A 14029-nucleotide genomic window follows, 5' to 3' on the forward strand; every position below is an offset into this window, starting at 1 on the left:
GCCGCCAGAAGTGTTGCCACCGCTCTCCCGCGAAGCACTACCGTAGTGCATGCGGGGGAAAGTGCTACTAGAGATTGAGTGGTCAGTGGTTGACATGGACACAGGCATCACCATACACTCGGAGTGGATGGAGCTCCGAGGTGAGCAGCGGTGGTGACTATCAAGGGGGCAGCTCTCAGTGGGGCTGAGGAGGTAGGAGGGGGGCCGTGAGTTGCCATGGTGAAGGTGATGGTCCAGGGAATGGTCGCAGTCGGCGAGGCCGCAGGTGTGGGCTGAGGTGGGAGAGGTGAGCTGGAGCTGGGCAGGGCGGCCGCCAGAGAGACCCTTCATGTTCCTGGGTGGAGGTGAGTAGCTGTCCTCATCGAAGTACTGCGAGGGCGACCATGAATACTGCTGGTCTGAAAGAGAAAGAGAGAGAATATTTGAGGGCTTGCAAACACATTTCATGAGGGTGGAAAAGCTAAGTACCAAATGACAAGTCCTCAAACAGGCTGGTCATTATCGACCATACTCTAAACCTTCATATCCACTTCGAGAGCAGTACAAAAGACATGAAAACTCAAAAAGCAGCACATCTGTGAAGTGAAATCAACATATTGCACCGACAATATGTCAGTTGTCCTATTTTCTCCTTCTATTCACGTCTGTTTTGGCATACTGCTGAGAGAGACAGGGAAAAAAGAGAGAATGAAAGAAAGAGAAAGGCAGGCGACAGGTAAAAGCCCGCACTGCCATTTATCCAATGCAAAGTGAAATAATAGCCTATCACTCCTTGGTGCTGGTGTCATCCGTCAAATCCCTGAGGAGAGCGCTGTGAGGTGTACGCCGTCCTTGGGAGACGATCAACAAATGCTCCCTCCCTCATTTTCTTTCCGTTGGCCGTGTAGTCTTATATTAAAACCCATTTCTGTGTGATCGGTCACCAAGGGCAGACGTCCCAAGACTCAATCCCAGTGTATTTAACTTCATCAGCTATAGGTTTACTTTATCTTCATGCCTCACACCCGTTGGCAGTCATGGTAATTACAATGTCCTGCCTATAAATCACGTCAGGATGATGGGGGCTGAAATATAACGCGGGGCAGGAAGTGTGCTAAATGTTATAGATGACCCCCGAAGGTTCTCAGTCATCCAGGTCATGGTAATTCTGAGCTTAATCCAAAAGGCAACTGGACTTGGTTGAAGTTCTTGAAGACATTTCACCTTTCATCTGAAATACTTCTTCAGTTCTAAACCGACTGGTGGACGGAGCAAGAAATATAAGCCTCTGTGGGTCATTAGTAATGTACTAATGACAGTACTAATGACCTACAGAGACTTATATTTCTTCCTCCGTCCAAATTTAGCTGTTTGGAACAACAAAAAACTTCATACTACTTTTTGAGATAAGAGGAAGTTCTCCCCAAACCCTATTACCAGATTTTGGGGAGATGAAGTTCCCCTTTAAGAGTTTGCCATGAGCTGTAGTAAAATTAAACAAATGTTAAATGAGGAAAATTAAGTTGATCCATTTTCATAACCCTGACTGGGAAATGGTCACTCCCAGGGCTCTCGATATGTAGTTCCTTTTGCTGGTGGTGAGGGCTACAATGTGTGTAAAGATTTTAACCTTCAACATATAATTAAAGTGGCCAGTATGATCATTGGTGTTAAACTGCCTGATCTGTCTCATTTTAGGGCAACTTTTAAGCCATTAGAAATTCAACGGTGTATTGAAAATTCAAGCTTTTATCCTCTTATTGAAGATTAGGACCATCAAAGGCCAGGTCCAATGAGATGAACCATTTATTTAATCTCTTAGAAGCAAAATGTTACATTCACACGATGATGCGGCTGATGATTAGTTCCCCATTCACTACGGACTGATGATGGTTTTAATGCTAATTTTATAACTAGGGTTTTGTCACCTGAGTTATTCGTACATTTATGTATTTCGCCATGTTTTTTGTGCCTATGTCTTTGTCATTACCTGTAAGACAAATTTCCCTTTGGGGACAATAAAGTTCAAGTTTTGGTCATAAATGAAGCTCTAAGTTCATTAAGTTCAGTCAGGAAGACTATATTTTGCATGCCGGTTCTATTGTTCATATCTTTACCATTTTGCTCACACTCCCCTCACGCATACTCACTCTCATTTCCTGCTCTCATCAGCTGTTCTCATCAGCTGTCCAATTGTCTGCAATCATTTCTGTCTTTTTAAATATGGCTGTTCTCTGCCTCAAGTTCATTTATGCCATCCTTATGCACCACCATCCACCTCCCCATCCCGCCCAGTCTTAATCATCAGCACATCATCTCATCAGCCTTAGATGACATCATTGGCCAACACCTCCACCACCAGTGTCTAGACTCCATGGGGGGATATATCTTGCGGCTGCTCACATCAGTGTTGGAGGTAACGCTTTATATCCTTTAGAGCACTCGTATTAGTTTTTTGTTGTAACGAGTAACTTATTGCAATTTAAGTAATCCATATTTAGTTACTTTTTCAGACAAAGTAATCTGTTGGTGGAAAATAAATTGCTTTTCCTCTTGTCATCACAAAAAACAGAAAATCCCCTAAGCACTGTTTCTGTTTCTGTCCTACTTCTTGGCAGGTAGCTGCGTACCAGCGAAAGGTAAGCTTGGGCTGTGTTCAAAATTGGATAATATATACTACATACTGCGTTCGGCAGTAGTATGTAATTTATTTTGCAGTGTGCTATACCAGGCGGCAGTTTCCGGTTGTGGAAAAAGGAAGTAAACCGCCGCTTCTTCAGCTATAGCGCCCCCTTCTGGTCGAATGCTGCTGCTGTCTGCTATTATAACTTGCTGTTGTGACTTTCCAGCGCTTTGCATTGTGGGATACAATGGGCGAGGTTGACAGGTCCGATGCATTCTGGAGATTTTTTCCAAATCAGTACAACATCCGGGTATTTTGGGCATACTGAACATTTTGCTTTTGTTTGCATACTGCATTTTGGCCAAATCAGTACGTACTGCTAGTACAGTTTGGCATTTCAAACAAAGCACTACTGTTGTGTCTGTGCATGCCTAGCTAGCTGACTAACGAGGTGGCAGAGAGGACAGCATTTACTTTGTGGAAATATTCCCATTATTTAGAATTCCTGGGCGAAGGTGACAAGAACAACATGACGGTGAAATGTAAGTTGTATCTGGAGGATAGGTGCTTGTCAGCTGTGAAGAGCTCTACTTCAAATGTGAAGAAGCATCTGCAGCTAAACACAGCTCCGCAACACTGGCGGGACTTAGAGCCTGTGTTGTTTTCATTGAAACAGCTGTGCCTAATACTGTATGACTCTGCCCAGTTCACAGTCGGATTGTAAAGTAAAGGTTATATTGCGTCTGTCAGTTCTGTTATTAAGCTGCAGAGTTACAGATTAAGGGCCGTAAACGAGGCAGTGCAATGACAGTAGAGTCAATACATTCAAAGATAGACGTACAGTAGGCTACACACCATCATGGCAATATAACCGACATGTGTAAAGAGTCGCAAAGGGAGTTTTCATTTTTGGTAATGCAAAAGTACTCTAACGCCTTACTTTTCTCAGCAGGTAACGCAGTAACGTAACAACTTTCTTTTTAATGGCAGTAATCCTGTAACATAATGAATTACTTTTAAAAGTATTGTTACCGAACACTGCCATATCTCTCCATAGAGTCCACACACCAAAGACTTCTGACCATGATTCATTACTACATCATTGTAAAATAAATGTTCTTCCCTACTTCATTTCCTGATTGAACTATAATTACAAGGAAAAGAGGTCTTTAAGTGGCAATAAATCAATGGCCAAACTGGTCCATATCGTATCAGACTCCTTCCCAGCAACTATTAAGTCATAGCAAAAGATTTTTTTAACTGAATCGCTCTGTCACTGGGTCTATATGGGTCTACTATACTATACTGGGTCTCCTGATTATTATCTCAATCGCTCTGAAAAAGTCCCATATTCTGAAATAAAAAAAACCCTCCATGATCACGAGGATGACTTACTGTGCTGTGAGTGCTTTGTGACTAATGGTGGACGTTCCTTTTCATCCTTCAAATTGGATAAAATGTTTTCCATTCAAGCTTATTTTTAATGATGTCTTAGATTTCAACCCCTGAGGTGCAGACTTTTTGTCCTCCATCTTTCAAGATGAAACAAATTCTCCTTGTTTACCAGTTTTACACGAGGACGTCTACATGGCAGCCTGAAATGAATCCAGGCTACTGACATCCTCGGGCACTTGTCATTTAAGACTCAAGCGCCTGGATCCAAGTGGATGCTGGATGATAGATCCAACAGCAACAATTTGCTTATCTTAACTAGTGTCGAGACAGTGTGTCCTTTTTAGACGTCCAAAATATTGTCAGGGTGTTATTATCCAAAAGATATTTCGAGACTGTGACTGTGGCGTAATGCTGCAAACGCCCATCATAACCATAACATGTAGTACAAATCAACAGGCTAGATCAGGTCAACCTGCCTGGCCTAAGTCAGTGTAGTTCACTGCTTGCTCATAATTGCAGCAGAAGGATGATGGTGCACTATTGATTGATGTGATGCTGCAATTCTGTCTGAAGTTATGTCACTTCCTTACTCCATGGCCTTTCCCTGACAGCTGCCTATTCCTTGAGGTATCTCCGGGAGCCGCGCTGAATAAATTATCTCCCGGCAGAGTTATGGCATTTCCTGGGATTATACGACAGATGACAGACTCCTCCGCCTGCCTTTTCTCCTTCTCCTCTCTCTCGCCTCTTCCTCTGCTGATAGCTTAAGTTTTGTGAAAGGACAGAAAAACCATTTAAAAAGTAAGTCCTACAAAACATTTTGAAGGTTATTTTATATTAACGCGAGGCGGTTTGAAGGAATCAGCTCTCCCGGGGAGCACGCAACCTTCTGGCACGTCCTCTGCAAACAGGGAGACAAGTATCTGTGACATCTGTGGACAGGGAGAGGGCTTGTTGTTTTTACACTGATAGCAGCACCTGCCATCACATTATCAGCTTTCTGGCAAAGGTGCCAACTGCTTGGATGGACCGCTGGGATGGAGGGTGAGGTAGAAAGTGGATGGCAAGGAAATTTCAACTCATCTTATAGCAGGAAGAGAACATTTCCTTGGAATGTCGGGGGCGATGATAATGATGATGCAAATGAGGACGGATAGGAATAACTAATATAAGAAAAAGGCTGTGATCTGTTATATTGTCTTCTATATGCTACAGGATAAACTGCTATACTAAACACTTGGGCTGCACATGACTCGACAATTCGCTATCAAGCTTTACCTGTAAGATGCACATTTTACAGTTTTCCACAAACGTCGGCTGTCTGTTGACATTTAATCCTTTCGTGACGACCACTTTCTAACTATTTCAAGTCGTTTTTTCCTATATCATTTAACCAGAGGAAGGATTTTAGTAAGCTTGTGAGCTAAAGTTAGTGGCATCTCGGCCTGCAGCCACAGGGCCCTGAAAGTCTCCCAAAGAGCGTCAACATGGAACTGTTTGGTTCAGTACTTTGACTGATTCTAATTACCTGATCTGTTTGTTTTGGAGAGGAGGAGACCTCGGTGGATAATTCAAGTCTTGGTAAAAATCTCATAAATGAGGAACACTAAGAAAGCCTTACCTAACAACAAACACCTGTAAATAAGCTAGCAACATCTCATCTTACAGACCCTTCTGACGTCCTGTGACCGCTGAGAAAGCGGGCTGGAGGAAAGGACAAAGTTTTCATTGTACAACTTTTTACATTTATTCAATTTTATTTTTTTTCTAGCAAGATTTAAAACATGATTATTCATGTCATTATATCCCCGACTAGTCTCGGAGTAGTTTCGTTGACAGAGTGAGGACAGAATGATTTCTCTGCTTCCTCTGCTCTCTCCCTGCCTCATGAAGGAATTATGAACTCACAAACAAATTAATATTGTTTCATCATTGCTTTAAACTGAAAGAGGAAATTACTTGAGTATATTAACTCCTTCTCCGTGTCCTTATCTCCACCTCAGTAACCTAGTTTTTGTAGCAGTAAATCAGTTTTATCCTTTATTTTATCCATTAATTATAATGGATAAACGTTACTTTTGACACCGCACGCTTTGATGACGAGGTGTTTTCATTTCAAAATGTCCCACTGTAACCAAAGATGTTAGTGGGTTTTTTGACCAGTGAGAAAGTGGCTAGAGTGATGGCTGTCTCACGTGCACGACTCCTCCGCAGGTTGAAAGTGCAACATTTAAGCTTATGTACATTTTTGGACAAAATTATTGGCAAGCACAATTCAGTAATTTCTGTATATTGGTAGGGACGTGTACCATCCCTACTCAATAGTACGCCCTTGGTCGGAGGGACACTGTTTTTAATGGGAAACAGCTTTATTTAGTGTTTTTACCTGTCTTAATTATCAGCTCTGTTTGTTTTGGAGATGAGGAGACCTCTGTGGATAATTCTGCTCCAGCTAAAAATCTTGTAAACGATGAAATCTTAATAGCCATTTAGGGATTTATTTTGTAAAGCCAACTGGAGGTCTTACCAAATGAATATTTGAGTTCTCAGCTTTCCAGGAGTAGCTCTACCACACAAATAGACTTTGTTAATGCAGGCATGAGAAGACCTCCCTTGATAAAGAGACATTTCCAGGGAATATCTGGCTTAAGACCTGAGCCAGTATCCAGCACTTTAATATTGCCAAACCCCTCCAGGCACAACAGTGATAAACACTCCTAATACCTGACACGAGGTGTGGAGGGAAGGGAAGCAGAGTCAGAGGAAGAGGCTCATTTATTAAAAGCCTCTGTTTGGTGCTGCTGCTCGGCCCGCGTGCAGAGTGTGAATAAAGGTCGTTTTGCTCCTCTTAACACATTAGCATTTAAATAGCATTATATCTGCACTGAGTATCACTGACAGCTCCCACTCTTCCCCTGGCTCAGACCTTAACTGGAGTTGAAAACAAAGTTGAAAGATAATAAAGCGCCGGACTAGACTGAGAGATCAAAGGCATGCGACCTTCAGACTTGGCACTGGTTAGCATGGCGGCTATCGGCAGCACTATTTAAGAGGGGATTAAGCCAAAGGCGGCTGTGAGGAAGAGTCCCAAAGAAGAGGCAACACATGAGGGACTTGTGATTACAATCTTTGCCTTAAAACACCTAAAACACCGCTTCACTGCTAATGGCAATGTTGGAAATACTAATGAATAATTTATACATGAAAAAAGTGAACATTGTATTGTTGTTGCCTGAGAATCTTTACACTTTTAATATTTGAAACAGATGCAAAAAGTTTATTTCAACCCTTTAGCGTTTAAATATATTGATAAATTATTCATCCATCCATTATCTATACCACTTATTCTATTCAGGGTTGCGGAGGGCTGGAGCCTAACCCAGCTGTCATTGGGTGAGAGGCGGGCTTACACCCTGGACTGATCGCCATCAATCACAGGACTGACACATACAGACAACCTGTCACGCTCACATTGACACCTACGGGCAATTTTAGAGTCACAAATGAACCTAACGAGCATGTCTTTGGACTGTGGGAGGAAGCCAGAATACCTGGAGGGAACCAACGGATGCACACATGCAAACCTCACGCAGAAAGGCCTACTTCATCCAAACTGGAATTAGATCTAGGAACCTTCTGACTGTGAGGTGACAGCGCTAACCACTGCAGCACCGTGCAGCCCTTGATTGTATATTGTATACCGTGAAAAAATGTCAAAGACAAGGAAATATGAAGCATTAAAGCAGCAGTATGACTGAATATTTTTCCCGAAACAGCCCTGTCTCGGTATTCCAGCAGCTTTGTCTTCAACTGGCCAGAGGAAAACCACACGCCTTCCTTTCCGAGCAAAACAAATCGATAGAGCAGCTTTCTTATCCATCTCCCAAAGGTTAAATGCAGTCCTCCAAGAATTCTGGCCTTTCTTCAAAAAATCAAAGGAAGGGGAATTGTGTCCTCAGCCCTCGGGGCAAATCAGCAAACGGTCTGAGCTATTAGATTGGAGAAGGAGGCAGCGGATAAAGAGTCAAAGCAGCAAATGTGTCAGCTCTTCAAGCCTCTCTCCGTATCAACCACAGCAGCTGAAATCAGACTAAGGCCGACGGCTTACGGCTTTGGCAGATATTCCGCTCGCTTGTCCGTCGGAGTGACAGCACAGGACGATTCATGCACGCTTTACATTTCAAGTGTGGAATGAGAGCTGCAGCTGAACTCGCAGCATTTCAGCCGCTAATCCATTACTCAACTAACTGAGCTGTTTGAAACCGCTGCAGCAATTTAGAGGCAATAACTTGTCACTGACATTTGTCCTCATATGCCTCGTCTGCCCAGCATAAAACTTGAAAAAAAAACCTTGCTCTGATTGACGCCTAATGCTGAGACATGAAGTGAAAAGTCTGTTACATGATTGTATGATGAGTCAGCACAGCATGTGTCACACATTGACATGTACTGTATGTTTCGCATGGTAGCTCACACCCTCACACAATGGAGGAGGTCTTGCTCCTACAACTGACCTTAAATCCAACTGGGAATTCAGGCTCTGGCGACTTAGCCATCGTCGCTGAACCACAAGAATGATTTAAACTCAAAATAAAAGCAGTTCCCACACTCACTGCTGTGAATTTTTAAGTGACAAGCTGCTTTGAAATCTATGATTCACTTTGTCACCAGTGTTAAAACAATGAAAAACATTCTGTGTTTATTCGCTAGTCACGGCTGACAGCTGAAACCGCTCTGTCACAATGGCTGTAGTTCACGCTGCTTTTATTTTGAAAACATCTGACTAAATGTCCCATTGCATAAAGAGAGATGTCATGGTGAAGTATTGCTGCACTACAGGGAGGGTGTGCATATCTAAGAATATGTCTGTGTACAAAAATAAGACCGTAGTATGTACTGGGAACTCCACTCAACCGTGTGTAATGTTTCCAATTAGAAACATTTCCTGGGAGGAAACACAGATATAAGACTTATTCTGGCTTGTGTGCTTTAAACCTACATTCTTTGTAATAGCCAGCAGGGGGCTACTGCTCTGGTCACTCCGTGATTGTAAGTCAGATTATATGAAACCTGAGGAGAGTATTGATTTATTACCTCAGTAAACATCTTTCAAGTCTTCTTCTGATTGATTAGTCAGTAAATCATGGTCCCTTAATGTATCAACAATAAAGCAGGGAAGTTATTGGGATCAGGATGGAGATGTAGAAGTGCCTATTTGCCCTGTTGCCCAGATATGGTGACATAGGGTTCCAATAAAACAAGATGGCGAAGGCTTCAAAATGAAATGGTTGACATCGAGGCAAGCTCGGATCCCATCGGCTGTAGTCTGACGATGATACGGCCTCTCGAGACGACGGTGAACATGCCGGGCGTGTCTTTTTTTTCAACGTGCTGCATTGTTTACAGAAAAAGAAACCGTTTTTCTTGCTTTACTTTAATTAATGGGTCTTAGCTTTGCTGAAATTTAAACATCATGATGCAGATTGGTAAAAAGTAAAATAACAAGCTTTGTCAGTTCTGTCCTCAAGAGGAGAAGAAAACTACTTTTAAAATATTGTTTGTTGAATGGAGGTCGGAGCCATCTTTTCTGATGCATTCGAGGAAGTCGGGAAATCTGAACGCTGAACGGATCATGACAGCTTCAGGCGAATTTATCTCAAGTTGAATTTTAGATCTAGAACGGATTGTTAGCTGTTAGCATGCAGGTGTCTGTTTATAGAGATTAAAAAGAAGCTAAATAGTGGTCAGATGACGCTGATGGGAGCCGAGATATGGCGGATTACGTTCCGCCTGCTTTTGTTCTCCACACAGACTGTTTTTCCTGTATACGCCGCAGCCTCCTGCTGATAAGTGATTTGGTCAATATTACTCGGACTACAAGCGTACTACAAACGGAAACTTGCCTACATTTCTATGTAGAATAAATAGAACCAGAACCACATGGACCAGATATAGAGACATTCTTCAAACTTCATTACTGCAACCATGTAAATGTCAACGCAAAATACTGGTGAACAGCCTTAAAATAATACAGATCAACCCTTTATCTTCAACAACCTTTTCCAAAAAAAATAGGCCTGTTCAACAAGTGGCATCATCCCAAATCAGAGCGCAAAGCTCTGTTGAACCAACTTTATTAGCAAGTCTACAAGAATTTGCAACAAAACATTCAAGCATTATTTGCCTTTGCTGAAAACAAGACGATCTTGGTGCATTAGGAGATTTATATATTTAGCTTTGCGTTGTAAAGATACAGTATAAAGACTGCCCCATACAACCACTCAGACATATTAAAACTGCGGTAAAGTAATTTTCTGCTGAAATAATATGCTCTATCTTATACAAAAGAATAATATCAATAAATTTAAAATGTTTCTGGCCAGAAGAGGAAAAGAAATAGATTGCTTAGAGGAAATAAAGTCATCCAACAAATTCAACCCCAGCATGCTGATGTTTCAGAGCACAGTCGAGCATGCCTGGCATGTTACACTGTAGCCTGTAGCGGTCCAGCTGCACCATGCTGCACGTGGCTGTGCTTACACACCCGACAGTGCGGTATGGATGTGAGAGATGGCAGCGAGAGACCCCCCTCCCACTCCCTCCCAACCTCACACCAGCAGTCAAAGCCTACACCCCACTATCTCTCTCCCAGTAGGGTATAGAGGTTTTCCTACGAGCGCGGAGGGAGAGATTAGAGGAGGGAGAAGCTAGCTGAGGTAAATGGCTTTTGTCTGCTGAGCTCCTGTAAACAACAGTAATGATTAACAGAAGACAGTTTGTGAGTGACTGTATGTTATGGGAGATAACAGGTACAAGTGACCGCAATATGACAGTGATACACAGTGAACAGGAGCTACAACAGCACATATGCATATTGGGATAACCCTCTGAACATAAGTCCATCATGCTCGACACTAATCTCTTCAAACATGATTAGGTTATTGGCAGGCTGTCCCATCAAACCTTAAAAGACAAGGTTCCATTCACCAACACATAATTTCACCTACAGAGCGCCGAGCTGACGGCAGCCTCAGTATTTAGCCGCAGAGAGATTATGGCGGCCTGATAAGGAGAAGCCGCTGAATGTCTGAATACTTATCGAGAGCCCGCTAATGATGAAGGGTGTTATCTGCTGCGCTCAGCGCTCCTTCTCGGCTCCCTTCTCTCTCTGTGCCAGTCAAAGCGGGGACGGAACGATAGGTGATGGAGAGAAATGTAACAAAGTGTCGGGATCAGTGCTCATTGTTCCTCCCAGGATGACAATTCTTGCTTTTGCGCGTCTAAACCTTTTGGTTCCTCTTTTGTATTGTGCAATATAACACAAGGCCGAATGCACATGTTCAAAACACACAGCCCAGCTCATGTGGCATTCTCTCTTCCTTCCAATCTGTGCATCATTTCTCATAAATTTTGCATCTTTTCAAACCCACTTAAATTTGCAACTGCAACAGAAATTTTCTCGGAGTTCCACAATGCCCCTGCTCCAATTCCTGCCAAGTGTTGTCGATTGCATGGGCTTGCATTTACATGGTGAAATCATAAATCCTGCGCCAGCTATCCAGCTATGAATAAATCATGCTGAATGTGAAATTCTGCCACAGGAAAAGCCCTGCGAGTGTGTGTGTGTGCGCGAGACAGAAAGAGAGTATGTCACTTCTTATGTAACAGCCAGGACTGCATTCCCGGGCAACTTGTTAAAGGAAGCCTCAGAACTGTTCCTGGCTGCTATAGCAACACGCTCTGAAGTTCCCAGCCTTTGCTGTTGATGCTGCCACCGAGGACTTGAGGACAAAATGAGAGATGATTAGATATTGTCACACTGTTATTATTTGCAGGGATGACGTAAGTAATAAGTACATCAGAGGCTTTTTAATGCTCAGCAGGTCCGTCGCCGCAGCATCCAGACCAGCCCTCGGTCCCCTAGAGACAATCCCATCACAGAGCTGATTTTAAAAACTCCACAGGTCCCACGGGCCCTGAAGGCATCCACACTCCTCAGTCTGGAGAAGACAATTGAAATCCTTTCCCCTCTAATGTAATTTTCCTCTCTGCAGACCACAGCAGCCCAGAGAACGGAGGGTGGAGGCCGAACGTAATGACTTTTTGGAGATGGAAGCGATACGGAAAGTCCGTTTAGATCCTTGTCTCTCATTCGCCGCTTTTTCCAAAGTCAGCCAGAACATTAGAGGCACAAGTCAATTAGCGTGTTAAATGATTTGCTGTGATGTTAATCTGGATATAATCAGATTAGAAAATGAAGTGTACTGGCAGCGTTTGAGGGTGGAAACAAACAGAATAGATGGAGTGCTTTGCAAAGTAAGGATCACATGTAGTGTGGGTGACTGGAGGAATTCAAACTCTGAACTCTGCCCCTGCACAAAACAATCATTGGCTAATATTTGTGTGCACACAGACATGCACAAACCTCAGTCAGCACACCCACATGCTGGTTTGGATTGGATGGTTGCATGACGCTCTGGGGAGCGGAGGTGAACCTGGACACATCTGACAGTGAGATGTAATTAGTGTAACCGCCCGTCTTATTGTTTAACCGTCCTAATTTCAGCAGTGAAACAAAAGAAGTGCTACTGACAATTCCCAGGGTGACATGAACGAATCATACAAAAACTATTTAGCAGCCAAAACAGAAGATGGAGACACTCCATGGATTTGTGTTAATATACTTGTTGGGTGATGATCTGCAAACAGCTGCAAGTATTATTACTGATGTGACTAGGGCTGCACTATATTGGACAAAAGTGACATTGCGATAACTTTTTGTTTGCGATATTTGTTGCGATATAAAAAAGTACATACAATTATACCAGTTAACACAGTGTGTTTTTATGTACATATATACAATTAACAATAAACAACTTTGATATTTGGGACTTTTAAGTCTATTTTCTTCTAACAAAATGAAACTCCTCTCCTACTTTTTTCACACTTGGTTCGGTGACTCTGACAACTGCATAAGAAAGTAGAGCGAGCTCAGGTGGAGTGACACGTTTCTATACAAAATAAATACAAACAGACTTGTGGGCTGCAGTTGCGTTACATATAAATGCATGTTTAATCAGCGTGACCAGCCCGGTGACAGTAAGATTTGGAAACGAAAGCTCACTGTATCCTACTTCCTGTCGGGCACACACAACCTCACCGCCGCTAAATGTCAACACTCTGCTGTTTGTCCTGTCTGGGAACGGTCCGTATATGTTGCGACAGCGTTAACCAGCACCGGGGCGAGGTGCCACTTATAACGTGAATCCACCTTTGAATGGTAATGGTGAAAGGACTGTACTTATATAGCGCTTTTCTAGTCTTTGCGACCACTCAAAGCTGCTTTTACACTACATATCACATTCACCCATTCACACACTCATTCATACGCTGATGGCAGAGGCTGCTACGTAAAGTGCCCAACTGTCAATCAGTTATAACATTCATACCCGTTGGCTATGCCACCAGGAGCAATTTGGGGTTCAGTGTCTTGCCCGAGGACACTTCGACATGTAGCCTGAGGGAGCTGGGGATCGACCTCTGACCTTCCGATTGAAAGACGACCGACTCTGCCACTGAGCCAACAGCCCCCTGTTATCTGTTACGGCAGCAGCGTCGTGTACATGTTTTAAGGCAGGTGACCCACAGACCCTGCAGCACAGAGGTCAGTCCTCTCTGTGCTCTGATGAAGAGCTGCACTGATGGTGATATCAGACAGACTTTTCTTGTGGATTAGTGATGGGAAACGATGTCTCACGTCCTGCGATGTGACTGCTGCACATGCGCACATCGCAGTTGCAATTGTTAAACTATTTATCGTGCAGCCCTAGATGTGACTGTACGATATGTGTTGTTATGGCGACTTTACATCCTATTCTTAAAGCTTAATGTTTAAAAACTTAAGATACTTTAAGGGTTGCAAATAGTTTTAACTTAAGATACTTCAAGAATTATTTTAAGCGTACTTATGGCACTTGTCAAAGTCTACGCTGTATTTGATCAGATGAAGAAAGGCATTAGTTAGTAAAGTGT

The 14029-nt window shown here is 42.9% G+C and overlaps 1 protein-coding gene across 1 annotated transcript in view; it reads right to left on the bottom strand.

The window, feature by feature from the left end:
* Positions 1 to 14029, bottom strand: part of dlgap2a (discs, large (Drosophila) homolog-associated protein 2a) — a 189603-nt gene that overhangs the window by 56220 nt on the left and 119354 nt on the right. The window contains exon 3 of the mRNA XM_069661762.1: positions 32 to 398. Within this exon, the coding sequence (XP_069517863.1) occupies positions 32 to 398 (367 nt within the window). The remainder of the gene's footprint in view (positions 1 to 31; positions 399 to 14029) is intronic.

The sequence above is a fragment of the Semicossyphus pulcher genome, unplaced genomic scaffold (genome assembly GCF_022749685.1).
Source record: "Semicossyphus pulcher isolate SPU_LCO1_2020_fin unplaced genomic scaffold, fSemPul1.0.p SCAF_14, whole genome shotgun sequence".
Taxonomy (NCBI): Eukaryota; Metazoa; Chordata; class Actinopteri; order Labriformes; family Labridae; genus Semicossyphus; species Semicossyphus pulcher.